The sequence below is a fragment of the Barbus barbus genome (assembly GCF_936440315.1).
Source record: "Barbus barbus genome assembly, chromosome: 14".
NCBI classification, from domain to species: domain Eukaryota; kingdom Metazoa; phylum Chordata; class Actinopteri; order Cypriniformes; family Cyprinidae; genus Barbus; species Barbus barbus.
In genome coordinates, this window is record NC_136742.1 from 7,487,837 (window position 1) to 7,504,036 (window position 16,200).

Sequence of the window (16,200 nt, forward strand, 5' to 3'; positions counted from 1 at the left end):
AGTGTTGTGCAAGTTACTTCCTAACTGTAATACATTACAGATTACTTGTTACTGTTATTTAAAAGTAATTCCTTACCTTACAATATTACTGTAACTTTTTGCCACACCTGCCAATGGTCGGTGACGTGATAAAATTTTTGCAAAAACAGGAAGTTATTACTACTACAATGACTGAAAATATATTTTTTAACTTTAAAAAAAAAGTTTTTTAATTTGTCCTTTACTAAAAAAAAACAGATTTTTTGATTGATCTTTTTAAATTTTTTTAACAAACCCCGTTTGTGGCACATATTTTCCCCGCACCCATGTTAAAGGATTAGATCAGGGCACTCAGTTACAGTAGCTTCATTTGAGGGCCAGATTATCAAACAGAAAATTTGAAGGGGGCCAAGAGGGTGGGGGCCGTCCCCGTCCTGATCTCTTTCTGGGGGGACCTATAAAATTAGACATTAAATTGAAATCTAAAATCTATAAAAGGTTAACAAGTGCTGTCTGTCAATCAATAAAAAAAAACAAATCACACATTTTTCTGTAATTAATCATGATTAATCGCATATTCATATTGTCATAATTTCACACTGAACCGCCAAATTAATGAAGAAACAGCAAAGATAGTATATTTTAAAATATGCTTTTAATGGCATCTATTTACTAAGTAGCCTATTATTAATGAAGTATTAATACCAATACTGCTCCTGGTGTCTCTATTAAATGCATTTTCCCTCAAATTCATCAAAGCCATTATTTTTTACATTTAATAGGCTCTGAAATATTCACATAAACTATAAATTGTATATGCATAAACTATACAGATTAATCTTTATTCAAGCTAAAAAAGTTCATCAGCATCTAGAGCAGTCGAGTGATTTCTCTTTTTCTTTTGATTTACATCAATGACAGACTTCAGCAGGTTTTACTTTAAAAGCAGTGCTGTCTTTTCAAAACCTGATGCACATGACATGAATCTGACACATACCCTATTTTCTCCAAACTCTTTACGGTCATTTAAGACTTTATAACTCATTTAAGACTACGATTACATGAAACTCACCAAAATCGCATATTTTGACATAAATGTGTGTGTTTTTGTCTGTTGAAGCGCTACTGGTGCGTTGTCTAAAGCGTACGTGTTCAGCCGAAAGAGCAGCCTTTCAAACTGTAGCCTACTTTACTGCACTGTTTAGGCAGCGTAACCCCAGGTATGTTCAATTTCAGGTTATGAAGGATATAGAAGGGAAAAGTTAATATTCCGAAATGAAGCAGCAATATCTTCTCAGGTAAAAGTTATTAGAAGCGTGTCTAGAGACAAGTTGGCCATCACACTGCTCTTATCAGCCCGTTTGTATCCTATTATTTGATTCGCTCTTGTCGCTTATGACAGAACAGCATCACGATGATCTTGTCTTCGGAAAATATTATTTTATTCACTTACGTCAGACACAGCGAATCTCTTTAAAAACTGGCTGTTGTTCTCACTACATTGCATTTTTATATTTCGTAAAAGTTTTACCCGCCAACTGGTGACTGAGACTGTTAATACAAAATACTCGCCAACACCGATTTTTACTCGCATTTGGCACTTGGCGAGTGTTAATTTTAGGCCCTATACATCTTACGTACTTATGTACTATATAAAATGTCTGGTTGCATTTTAAGCCTGACCTATAATTAATAAATAATAATCAAATTAGTACATACTATATTAATGTATGTACATATACTGTTATGATGCTTACACTGAAAAGCATTTCTAGTACCTGTACATTATATTAAAATTTTATATAATATATCTGAATTAATGTTTTAGCTGAACTTAAGGTGCTTGGATTGAAGTAACTTTTTTTTTTGTTTGTTTTTACACATTTTCAATTTTTCACAAAGAAACAAATAGTTGGATTTATATCATCCAAATCTTCCAACGCAACTTCCAAAAAGCGCATACTGCATGAATCCTGTATATGGAGGCAAATTCATTAATGCACATTCAAAAAGCTGTTAGCATCTTGATGAATGATCCTCAGATCTGCCTGTCATGATGATGATAATTGAAATGTCAGTCTCATAATGAATCTCTTGAGATGATAAATTGTTATGTTGGGTCATTAATGTGTTTGTGTATCAAACCTTTACAGTTCCCCAATGGACAGGCATTTTAAGTGGTCTAGATGAACCTTGAACTTTCCCCTTTGGCATTTATTATTTATTGTGTCTGACTTGATACAGCTTAGTATCCCATAGCCAGAATTTTGACTAGTATCAGCATAATGTCTGGTCCAATTTTTCAGTCCATTCTGTCCAGGAATGTGTTTTTGCATGTTATTTTAGTGGCTGGAAATAGTTCAATAACAGATATGATTCTAACTAGCTTTCAGAGATCCAATGCCACTAACCCAGTAAACATTAACAGATGTTTGTGAAAAGGATGGTAGAAGTGTTTAGGAAACATACAGATACCTCATATATGTATATCTAGGTAACATTTTTATTTACATCATGCCTGAAGGTTTATTTATTCTCTTCATATATACTGAAGAAATAGTGCATCTCCAAGGTAACATATGCATAGATTATTACGGTTGCTATGGCAGACATGCAGAGCTGATAGAACCACCTTACAATATATAACAGGCTTTAGTAAACCTGCATTTGATAATCAGTTTGAAAATGTTATATTTTTATTTGGATGTTGACCAATGAGCAACAAATAGAATACAGTGCCTAATATGACATACCTACAAACCAACTTACATTTATTCTCTAGATAAGTGTAGTTGAATTATCATAGGCTTTACTGAGATACTCATCCCTATCAGTGTGTTTTTAAGGCACAGTACAATAACAAACTGTCAGGTTGATTTATGAGAAATCTGCTCACAAAACAATGCTTTGCTGTGTGAAATTATGGGGTGCTGTGATTATTTTGGATGTGCTCCATGCCCCACTTAATGTGGAAACAGTCTGAAGCATAGCAACTAAATAATGAAATCAGTGAGTGTTAACAGTAATAAGGCGGTGCACTGATATATATCTGTTTTACTGTGTGTGTGTGTGGGTTGGGGGCATCTTCATGCTGTTTTGGCAACATCTTCATGCTGCCAAAACAGCTCTGATGCATTAAGGCATGGACTCCACAAGACCTCTAATCATGTCCTGTGGTATCTGGCACCAAGGCATTAGCAGAAGATCTTTTAAGTGTGGGATTTCTAACCCTTCTCCTACACTGTCAAAAAAAAAAAAAAAAAAAAAATCAGCATATGCTGGTTATGTATGTTTTGAAGTACAGTAGTTGGTCATTAGCTGGTTTAAGCTGGTCTTGAGTAATTAGCTCCTGCTCAGGACCAACTAAGGACCAGCTTAAACCAACTGCCATGCTTTAAAACATACATAACCAGCATATGCTGCTTTTTGCAACAGCTAAAAGAGCTACTGTACCACACTGCAGACTTCATTTCCAGCCCTGCTCCAATTCACCTGCCTGTAATTGAATTAGCTGGTTCAAGTGTGCTTGAGTGGGGTTGGAACTGAAATCTACAGGATGGTAGCTCTCCAGAAGCAGGGTTGGAGACCCATACTTTAAGTCCATGTAAGTTGCTTGGTGGGGCCTCCATGGATGGGATTTGTTGGTTCAGCACATCCCATAGATCAGGGGTCTCCAACCCTGCTCCTGATGAGCAAGAGTCCTGCAGATTTCAATTCTAACCTCAATCAAACACACCTGAACCAGCTTACTTGATAATTACAGACAGGTGTGTTTAATTGAGTTGGAACTGAAGTCTGCAGGATGATAGATCTCCAGGAGCAGAAGCCATAGATGCTCAATCGGACTGAGATCTGGGAATTTGGTGGCCAAGGCAACACCTTAAACTCTTTGTCATGTTCCTAAACAATATTTGCAGTGTGGCAGGAGGATGCATATCTTGCTGTAAGAGGCCACTGCTATCAGGGAGCACCACTGCCATTAAGGACAACAATCTGTTTGTTGTCTGCAACAATCATTAGGTGGGTGGGGCATGTCAAATTAACATCCATATAATCTTCAGCTCTTCAGCAATTTGAACAACAGTAGCTCTACAGTAGTTCTTCTGTGTGATTGGACCAGACAGACTTTCGCTCCCCATTTGCATCAATAGCCCCTTTTCCACTGTCAGGTCAGCGTGAGCCAGGGCTAATAACAAGCCGGACAGGGTCAATAACCTCACACCGCTTCCACTGTTGGACCAGCGCTACTGTAAAACCCACTGTAAACTATATCGTAAAACAAACTTAACAAAAATGGACGTTTGGTCCTTACATAAAGACTTAATACAGACTTCAGCATCAATGTTTTATAAACCAATGATTTATGATAATAATTAATTTCTAAGTAATAAGTAATTTATTAATTTGTGTCAGCATGCTAAATCAAACTGATATATATCATTATTTTACATAAAAAGAGACTTTTTCAGTCACAGCTGCTCCGTTTAATTGTGATGACAGGAATACAAAACGCCTCCCAAATTCCCACATATATATTTAAGTGATGTAACGAATGTTAATGCTTGATATGAAAACATGTGAAATGAGCAGCTGGGATCAATTCCGCCTTGTTCAATACCACTCTTCAAGCCTGTGTTGGCCCGCTTTGGACAAAGGTATTCGACGGGCCAAAAATCCCTGGCTTTTGGCCATGAAGAAGCCCCGAAGAGGCATGATCAAGCCCCAGAAGTGACAGTGGAAAAACGGCTGGCCCTGGCACGCACTAAGACGCTCGCTTTTGGCCCAACAGTGGAAATGTGGCTAATGAGTTTTGGGTGTTCATGACCCTAGTTACGGTTCGTAATAAAACGGTTCGTTTGACAGGTACTAACCACTGCATATGGGGAACATCCCAAAAGACATGCCATTAGATGCTCTGACCCAGTTGTCTAGCCATCATTATTTGGCCCTTGTCAAAGATCTTTTTATTTCACCCACTCTTCCCACTTCCAACACATGAAATTCAAGAACGGACTATTTACTTGCTGCTTAATATATTCCACCCCTTGACAGGTGCAGTTGGAATTATTTTGTCAGTAGTTTAAATGTTATGTCAGATCAGTATATATAGAAAACCTGGAATTCTCCTGTGCTGCACGTATGTTAACTGTTGGACCTTTCGAGAGTGTTTTACGTGACTTTTCTAAAAATTCACAAATCTACTGTAAATGCGCTCATAGTTAACACCCAAATGTGATAACTTCACAAAAATATCGAGTTAAACATAATTGTTCTCCTAAGATCTTTTTTTTCCTCACATTTTCCATCGACTCTGTTTAAAAACCCTAAATAGCTATATTTTGAGATATGAGATAAAACAACTAAAGGATAAGTGAGGAGACAGAGTAATCTATCACATTAAGTTGCTCAGGCTAACTGTCTGCAAAGAACACATGACAAGATGTAAATGAGTAAAACGTGCAAAGAGGGATGACGGTGAGCAGACAAAGTCTGAAAGGTGCTAATGATAAGATCAGAATATTCACATAACCACCCACACACAGCTGTGCAGATATCACACATACACACACACAATTTATTTCAAATCATTTTAGAGGTTTTAAATGGAGACATCTGTCCTGTTATGCATTTTTCTGTTTCCTTCCCACCGAAAAGTTTGAGTCTAACTTCACTTACCTGTACTTTATGTACAAATGTGTCCCTGGAAGTTAAGTAAATATGACAAAACCTTGCTTGGGGAATTTGAAAATAATTTATTATTTTAATTCTAGAATCACAAAATATCCAACATGCAGTTCTTCTATTCGTTTCATGATCTTTCTCCCATGTCCCATCTCACCTTTCTTTTGCCCTCAATGATGGAGAAGGGTGTTGTGATGGAGGGCCACTTGTTTCTAGGTGGTGGAGGCTTCTCACAGTTCCACAGTACTAAAATCTGAAACCACATTAAAACACATGAGCTGCACTGCACATTTCCATACACATGCAAAACATGAGTATTCAGTGTTAGACTGCAACCAGTTTTGAATTATTACAGCCCACATGCAAAATTTCTCAACAGATCCCATTCTCATTTATTAGTCCTGAAAAAAGTGGCGAAGCCACTAGAATAATTTACAACAAACTAGAAATTATCAAGAGACTTCTCATTTTTAGTAACTGTGTTAAGTAAGGGCATTTGCAGACAGTCTAATGTTAACTCTTCTGAAAAAAGTGTGGTTAACTGTATTTGATGTGCACTTCAAATCTTAAAAAAAAAAAAAAAAACTGCACGTGTGTCATACATTGCAATATGTTTTCATTTACATGTAATGACGTGCAATTAAGTGTTCAAAGACATTACATTCATTTTTGTATGCAAAAGTGTACATTTTTAAACAAGGTAATACATGATCTGAATATTATTCAATTTAGTAATTCTCTAATATAAACTGAACCGATGCAATGTCAGCTGACAAGAAGTTGTTTAAAGTATAGAAACTTTATGCAAAGAAGCAGTGACCCATTAGGAACACAGATAGTGAAGCTAATATGATCTGTCACTTGTCAGATACCTCGGCCAGACTGAGTGTATGTTAGTTTTGCACAGCCAGATGTTTGACTAGTTTTACATGATTTGTTGCTGCCCACATACAGGGACATAATAAAAAATGATGTGTGGAAAACCATGTCAAAAATCATGGGCATTCTAAATGAGTTTGATTCATGCATTGATAATCATTAATCTTGTTCATGATATGATGCATTAGCCAGGGCTGCAATTAATATACCGACACTTTCCCTCCAGAAAGTAAAAGGAATAGCACATCCAAAATGGAAAATCACCTACTCAGTCTCATATTGTTCCAAACCTATGATTTTATATATTTGGTACCCTGTTATTGTTAGATAAAACAAACAAATAAACAAACGTTGAAATAAAAGTTAACTGAAATACATAAATAACAAATGAATTAATTCCATTTATTTTCACTTGGTGTACTAAAATAACTAAAACTGAATAAATTTAAATGAATAAATAAAAATTTATAAAATAGTCATATCGTAAAATATTAACAAAAACTATAATAGTAAATCAGTGATTCTAAAGTAACACTGCTTTGGTGGTGCATTAAAAGGAGAAGCTTAGCAAAATGTTCAAGCCTCTGATTAACATAAAATGAAAGTGAATGAGGACCAAGAGGTGGTCAACTTCAAATGACAAAAGGCACCATAACATTTATTTGTTATTGACTGATGTCTTGTAATTCTCTTGATGCATCAAATTGTGAACATGCACATATTCAAATCGGGGAAATGGGATTTGAGAGCTACACTGACGATTTCCAGCAAAAATAATAATACTTTGGCCTTTTCCTCACAAAAAGCTGTCAAATGACTCAAAATATTATTTACCTTTACATTTAGTCATTTAGGAGATGCTTTTATTCAAAGCGACTTACAAATGATGACAACAGAAGCAATAATATTATGATATTATTATTAATTATTTAATATTACTATGAATATTATGTTGCATAATATTGTGAAATATCATGCAAACAAGTTATATTATGAAATTTCATCTGAGTGATTTATTTAATTCATTTTCCTTCAAAAGCACCCTACTGAACATGTTTTAAAGAAGAAAAAAGTCACAGGTTTGAAATGATTTGAGAGTGAGTAAATGAAGACAGAATTTATTTTCTTTCTTTCCTTTTTTTTTGAGAGTTATTCTTATTTTTTTTACCAGTGATGCATCTCATTTGTAATTTAATATAGCCAATTGTACAGGACGCCGATAAAGCAAGAACTCTAACCAACAATGCGACCTCCAGCAAACAATCGCTGGCAGTGTGAATGGCCATTCACCTGATACATTTACAGTACATTTACATTTACATTTATTCATTTAGCAGACACTTTTATCCAAAGCGACTTACAATTGGGGAATACATCATGCGATTCATCTTAAAGAGGTAAATAGACACAGGGAGTGCTCGTAATACCAAGTTTCAGGCATTGTTCAAATAGGTACAAGCTAGACAATGCCATTTTTAAACAATGCCTAGCTTCTGTATAGAAAACAGGCTGAGTAGTGTGACATATGATGTACACTTGCAGCATAGATAATAATGGAAGCGTTGTCATTGTGTCTCATATGCTCTCATATTCTCACCTGCGCACAGAACTTGGACTTGGCGACTGCATGGATTAGTTTGAATATAGGCTGCTGTTGGGACTGTAGAGGTGTGACCGCTTGAATGATGGTTGTAAACTCCTGAGACGGACTCTTACCTGCAGAAATCACAAACGTGGATAGCAGAAATGACTTTAGTGCTTTTGGACAGTCTGTATTTGCTGGTGAATTTCTTTGCTTAAATCATGGAGCACATAAAAATGCAGTTTTCGCACACTGCGAACGGCAGATTAGCCTTTATGAAATCAGTCTTCAGCGGCATCAGCCTCCGGTGTGTAACATCTCTCTGCATTTGTATCAGTTTGCTTTATGGCAGCCGTTCAAAGAGAGCACCTGTTTATCTTTGTTCCTCCGCAGGGATTCGCTTCATTTATCTACGTTTGCTACTGCGACTCCAGAAACATGACAGCTACATTAAGTCTCTATTACATCACAATAAAGGTTACTACAAAGAACAAAAGAGAAAAAGAGAGGATAAAACTAGTAAAATGAATTGATCAAAGCTGTGAAACTTTTCTGATTAGGCTGTAAAACAAAAGAGAAGTTCTTAATATATCACAGTGACAGTAATTACGCTTCGCCAGAACATCTATTATCCCTATTTCCTCTCTGCAGGGATTCAGACTCTGTAAAACTCAACAAAACAAGAACATGCTAACACACACACACTGTGTGAAACACAAGAACAAACAAGGCCACACACTCAGACCACACAGAAACAAACCACACACAAATACACAGAACTACAAACAAGCAAATCCACATGCACTTTTGGTCTGATTTTAAAACATATTATTTGAAAGTCATGTTAATGGCCTATTCACCAATTGTGGTCACATCTGGAAGTACAGTTAGTCATAAGAGGCAATTTGGTTCACAGTTGACACACACACACACACACACACACACACAAAGACAGACAGAGGCAGATTCAGAAAATGAAACATTCTCTACTATTAAACTATTAAGGATCACAGTTACTAAAAAAGACAAAATATTAAAATTAGCACATTTTTGTTATAAAAATAAAACAATATCAATAAAGTTACATACTTCATTAAAACTATAATTATACAGTTAGATGATACCTCTTGTGAAAAAGTGCACTTAATTGTATTGAATATGCTCTCAAAATGTACTAGTATAGTATACTCAATAAATAAATAAATAAGACTAAGACTGGCCAGAGCGGATTCCAAATCTTCAATACTGATCTTGCTAGATCTGTCTGCTGCTTTTGACACGGTTAACCACCAGATCCTCCTGTCAACCCTACTGGCAAAGGGCATCTAAGGAACCGCACTCAAGTGATTTGAGTCTTATCTCTCAGGTAGTTCCTACAAGGTATCTTGGAGAGGTGAGGTGTCCAAGTCGCAACATCTAGCTACTGGGGTGCCTCAGGGCTCAGTTCTTGGACCACTTCTCTTCTCTGTTTACATTGCATCACTAGGTTCTATCATTCAGAAACATGGCTTTTCATATCACTGCTATGATGATGACACTCAACTCTACCTCACATTCGATCCTGATGATCTGATGATAGCTGCTCGCATCTCAACTTGTCTAACAGACATTTCTCCACTCAACATTGCCAAGACAGAATTGCTTGTGGTTCCATCAAACCCATTGTTTCATCACAATTTCACCATCCAGCACATCAATCATAACACAAACCATAGCACTCCTTCAAAAACATCCAGAAACCTTGGAGGTGTGATTGATGATCAGCTGACTTTCTCAGACCACATTGCAAAAACTGCCCGGTCCTGCAGATTTGCTTTATTCAACATCAGGAAGATCAGGCACTTTTTTTTGGAACATGTTTCACAAGCTCTTGTTCTGTCCAGGCTGGACTATTGCAGTGCTCTCTTGGCAGGCCTTCCAGCCAGTTCTGTCAAACCTTTACAATTAATCCAGAACGTGGCTGCAAGATTAATTTTTAATGAGCTGAAAAGAATGCACGTCACACCTCTGTTTATTAATTTGCACTGGCTACCAATAGCTGCTCGCATAAAATTCAAGGCATTAATGTTTGCCTACAAAACCACCACTGGCTCTGCACCCCTTAACCTAAATTCACTACTTCAGACATATGTGCCATTTAGCAGCTTGCGTTCCACAAGTGAACGTTGCTTTATTGTGCCATCCCAAACAAGCACAAAATCGCTTTCACAGACTTTTAAATGAACCGTTCCCTGCTGGTGGAATGACCTGCCAGAGGAGAACTGGCCCCCCGACTGAGCCTGGTTTCTCCCAAGGTTTTTTTCTCCATTCTGTCACCGATGGAATTTTGGTTCCTTGCCGCTGTCGCCTCTGGCTTGCTTAGTTGGGGACACTTCATTTCCAGCAATATCGTCGACTTCATTGCAAAGACACTATTTAAACTGAACTGAGCTGGATGATGACATCACTGAATTCAATAATGAAATGCCTTTAACTGAAAATCTTTTTTTTAATCTTTTCATTTTACATTATTGACACACTATTTTCCTTTTTTGATATTGTGCAGTTGCTTTGACACAATTAACATTTTTAAAAGCACTATATAAATAAAGGCGACTTGACTTGACTTGACTGCTCAACTCTATCCGAGCAGCTGAATCCTCAGCCATCTTCAAGAAATGGCTAAAAACACATCTCTTCCATCTTTATTTGACCCTCTAACTCTAGAACTCTCTATTCTAATTCTATTCTTAAAAAAAAAAAACTTGCCCCTTTTAGACTTGCACTCTGTTCATTTACTGCTTGTTTTCTTTAAAAGAAAAACAAACCAAGATCACTAGCTTCTCTATTCTTTTTGCATTCTATCTATTTGTTTTCTTTTTATTTATTATACAGTTAACAAAAAAGGCCTCTAACACTAGCTTGCTCTATTCTTTTTCTATTCTATCTGTTTTCTTTTTATATATTATATATATAAAAAAACACCTTGCCACGTGTACTGCGTTAGGCTAACTGAGACTTGTAATAGCACTTGCATATTATTGCTTTTTTATTGATTTAGATTGCTTCCATTGTCCTCATTTTTAAAACGCTTTGGATAAAATGTAAATGTAAATCCAAGGCCACTTAAGTGTACTTAAAGACAGCATGTTTTAAAAACATGCTTATGATTATTTAAGTTAAATCATTATGTTTTAATCATATTTTGCTGTGTTTTAAAGAAGTGCATTTATTTTTATGTGATGACAAATATACTAAAGCACATGCAAAGTAATTGATTGTATTTTTTATAAAAAAACAAAAACAAAACATATGTATATATGTATATATGTATATATATATATATATATATATATATATATATATATATATATATATATATATATATATATATATATATATATATATATATATATATATATTTTTTATTTAATTTTTTTATTTATTTTTTTTTTTTTTACATATTAAACAGTAAATTAAACTTTAGGTTACCATACAGGCTTGTCAGTTCTTTTGTCAGTAACCATATTTCAAAGACTACAGAAGACAGTAATTATGAAATATCATACAAACTTGTAGTCCAAATTAAGTGGGTCTAAAAAAGCCCAGTAAGGATCAGCTAATAGCATTTAATATCCATTAAACTATAATACATTTTAATTTAATTGCAACCAACATGCATTTAAGTGCCTGAAAAATTACATTTAGTTTGCACTGATGCATATTCTTTATATATACAAAACTATTCAGTTCCTGAGGTTTTTGAAGGACTGAATCCAGCTTTTTATTTATTTAAAAAAAAAATTTAATAACATTTATTGTCAACATTTAGTACTATTTTTTCTAAGCAGATGCTTTAATCTGCAAGTAAGAAAATTTACTCACACTCAGACCATCCAATATGTAGGGTTTGTTTCTTCATCTTAACAGATTTGGAGAACTTTAGCATTACATCACTTGCTCACCAGTGGAACCTCTGCATTGAATGGGTGCCATCAGAATGAGAGTCCAAACAGGAGCGCGGTGAAGTCCCCACGTTCACTTGCAAATGGTTCTTGAAGTAATGCTAAATTTGTCCAGATATGTTTCGATAAAGACACAAACTCATTTATATCCTGGATGGCTTGAGGGTAGGTAAAAATTTAAGTTTTTGGTGAGCTATTCCTTTAAAAACAATTCAAAACAAACCAGAAGATTTGTCTGAGCTGTGTACAGAACGTCATTATGTATGCAAGCCACAACATCTGAAATATTTTCAAATGACTGTTTCAAGGAAGACAGGGACACAACAAGCCATCGGTCCAGTCTACTGGTCATGTTGGATGACATCTCATTGCCTAATAAACAGCATGTATCACAGGTAGCCGGGTTTATAGTGTTGCCCTGGCTGAGTGAATCACGCTGTATATCACGCCACGCTGAAGTTCCCTCAAGTTATGGCCACGGACAGGAAGTCTAAACTGCCCTGTCATCAAAATTATGGAAAGTGAGACTAACAACGCCTGTGACAGCAGAGTATAGACCATCTATCACTCCTGCAACACAGATTTACTGCTGACATGTGAAGCCCAGGGACAAATCCGCTACAGACCCCTATATGTTCATGCAAACACATACAGGCCGAGTTTAGGAAGGAATATGGCTGACACATATGTTCACGATCCACTACCGACACACACACACTGCTTGGAGGGGAACCAACATCTATCTGAGTTATGATTTCATTTTCACTGCAACAAAGTTTTACAGCATTGAGCTGAAGGTGGTGAAGAGACGCACACACTCACACACACACGCACGCACACGCTCACCGAGTGTCGAGTAGTAGAAGGGGAAGAGGGTGAGGTCGCTGGAGAACTCAGGAAGTGCGTAGAGTCCTCCAGGCAAAGAATTCCACATCAACCTGCTTCGAGACATGTGTGTCCGTATCCTGTCGTGGATAATCTGTGAAAACAATATATACATCAATATTATTTCCAAGTCACAATTAGCATGGATGCTGCAATGAACTAATCATGAAACATACTGATTGTGAGTGCTCTCAATGTGTCAAAATTTTTTCTCAATGTGCTCATTGTTTGTGCTTAAGTGAACACATGGCATACATTAACCGCATGAGTTGTATCATCTTAGAACTGTACATTTCTGCCATATGGACATTACTTTGACACAGTCACCTCCGATAAATAGATCACTCTTAATTGTAATGTAGAAACATTTTCTGAAAACTGCTTTGAAATGGTACCGTGAAAAGCTCTATTCAAATAAATGTTTTAGCTGTGGTTAAACCTTGGAACCAATGACAGCCAGTTTCTGTCAGCGTATAAATGCTGTGTGCAATCACAGGCATTTTAATTCCTATAAACACATAAAAACAAACTAATGAGTGAGGTTTAAACAATCTGATCAGTGCTTTGAAAAATGCTAGATTTAGATTCTAGATTGCATTTTTGTCAAATAAAATATGGACTCCTTCATATTTATCTTTTAAGAAAAACTAAAATATTATTCCATGTATTTAATTTTATGCTTACTTAAATATGTTTTATAAAGTTTATAAATTTTGCAATTTATTTAATACAGACTGTTTTTTTATCTGTATAAAATAAATAGTAATATATGTACATCTATATATATATATATATATATATACACATGTATATTTTACAGGTAAGTAGCCTCTGGTTACCCAGAGACATTCAATAATTTTATGGTTCTCTGATATTGGCTAATGGTCACATGACATGCAGGCAAACAAATTCAATATTTTGACATGTTTTAGAAGGTTTTTTTATTTTGTTCGTTCATATTTTTATACTGTTTATTCAAACTGTTCATGCTTAATTTAATGTTAGTTTAGAAATACACTAGTTTTCATTGTTAATTAACATTTGTTAAATGTAGTTAAATGGTAAAAAATCTACTAGTACTTGTAGAAATTAACATTAGCCAAATATTGTTTATCGTTAGTTCATTATAGCTAATACATTTACCAATTCAAACATATGTGACAGTATTGTAAGTAGGAAAAAAGGATTGTAAAGTGGAAAAGGATGGATGGATGGATGGATTGATAGATACATTGATTTTGGAAGCCCGTTTCCGCCAATGTATAATTGCGACTTTTTATGTCACTTTTTTTTTTTTACGTGAGTTTACTCAGAATTGCATGATATGAACTCACAACTATAATTGTTTTCTCAGAACTGTGAGATATAAAGTTGCAATTCTGAAAAAGAAAGTCCGAATTGTGAGATATAAACTTTCAATTGTGAAAAAAAAGTCAAAATTGTGAGATAATTAGTAATTACCTTTTTTTTTTGTGGCGAAAACGGGGTTTCCTAATATATATATATAAAAACTTTAATTTTTCTTATGATTATGCCTAAAAAAAAAAAAAAAACAACTTGGCAGACCATCTCTGTCAGTCTTTGAAGGCAATGCATACAAAATTCTCAACAGTATGCACACAGGCCTAATTACTCAAATTAAATACATTAATCTTGTTTTATTACAACACTAATTAATCACAATCATCACAACGGGGTGCTAGAGATCTTTAGACCAAAAATAACCTGTATAACACACACGCACACACACACACCCTTTTGTGCCCTGAGGCCAATTAGGATCAACTACAGTCTAATGTCAGTGTGTCTGTGTATCTCTGCGCCTTTACATGTTTTAATGTGCTTTACGTGAAGTGTATGATTTTGTCAAAACCTCGCAGAAAGCGAAGCATCTCATTGGTCTTGTTCTGTGAAGCAGGGAATTCCACTCAATGTGGCATATGTTCTAGAGGAAGTGGAAGTCCACGGAGAGGGCATTTGATCTACGTGTTTAATTAGGTATCATTTATTTCTGAATGCACTCACACAAACTCACACCACACATGCACAAGTATTTAAGGACTCATTACGTAAATTGTCAACATGGAATGGCATGGACATAACAATGTACTGTTAACTACAAGTCTTTGCAGAAATAGGCCTATAGGCCTAAACCTGGAAACAAGTTAGCATTTTAGCACTTCTCCACCACCCTGAAGTCTATGATTTTTTGAAAGGGTTATATGCCTAAAATAAGTCCAATGATTAACATAAGCTAAATATATTTTCACAGTTTATTTTCCACACTTGTGTGTGTCAAAGCCTTTACTTTTCATGAAACAGGCCTTTGCTGCCAAATGACTACAGAGGTTAGTTAAACATCATCACGTTGAACAGTAAAACAACTCACTAGTCCGCTTTTACAAATTGAATACGTTGTTGGAAGCTTACTGCCAATTATATTTAAATTTTGTTCTGAGCAAAAGGTATAAGAATAATAAACTTTTGCTGGTCACAGAGCTTTAAACCAAATCCAGTGGAATATAATATAAAAACCCTGTCAAGGGACCCAGGGTGATGCTATCTAGGTTGGCATAATGCATTATTATTTTCATGTTTGAATTACAAGGTATCATTGGCCATGTGATCTCATCATGGCACCCTTCTCCCATCCTCTATATTGAATAAAAGGCTTTTCTAATCCATTGATATAAATTAAGTCTCAATCACTTTAAACATTTGCCTGAGGTGCAAATAATTTCTTTAGAAGAAAATTTGTATTTATTTATTTATTAATGAATGAGTGAGTGAGCAAACTGAAGAAATGCTCTTTGCATTGTCTTTGACATGAAGAACTACAGTTCGGTCAGAAGGAGGGCAAATCCAGACAATGAGCTCGAAATTTCACACACCGACATTCTGTTCAAAACGTTCCGAGCGGAACAGAAGCAGGGATTAGGATAGCTCTGGAAAGAGACCAGCCTCAGGGGCCACAAATACACAGCATGGAAAAGTGTCTGTTTAGTGACAGGAAACATATTGTTTACTCATAGTCCCAGAATATGTGACGCAGGGTTCCCCTTCAGGAACTCAAGCTGTGTCAGATACGCTTTGGGAACGCCTTCAGCGTGACCGTGCTCTGAATTATCCGTACAATCAGTCCAATGGAAGGGCGAGGCGTCACGGGCGGGTGATGTCACGACCAGGAAGCTTTAAAAGCACGTGAGGTGGAACTGGCTTCAGCTTTCTGTCATTCAGCAAGCGCTCTGT

General features: G+C 35.8%; 1 protein-coding gene across 1 annotated transcript in view; it reads right to left on the reverse strand.

The window, feature by feature from the left end:
- Positions 1 to 16,200, reverse strand: part of LOC306879830 (exostosin-1-like) — a gene marked incomplete at both ends in the record, with an annotated part of 331,067 nt that overhangs the window by 30,961 nt on the left and 283,906 nt on the right. The window contains 3 exons of the mRNA XM_079433032.1: positions 5,819 to 5,914; positions 8,138 to 8,256; positions 12,913 to 13,045. Of these exons, the coding sequence (XP_079289158.1) occupies positions 5,819 to 5,914; positions 8,138 to 8,256; positions 12,913 to 13,045 (348 nt within the window). The remainder of the gene's footprint in view (positions 1 to 5,818; positions 5,915 to 8,137; positions 8,257 to 12,912; positions 13,046 to 16,200) is intronic.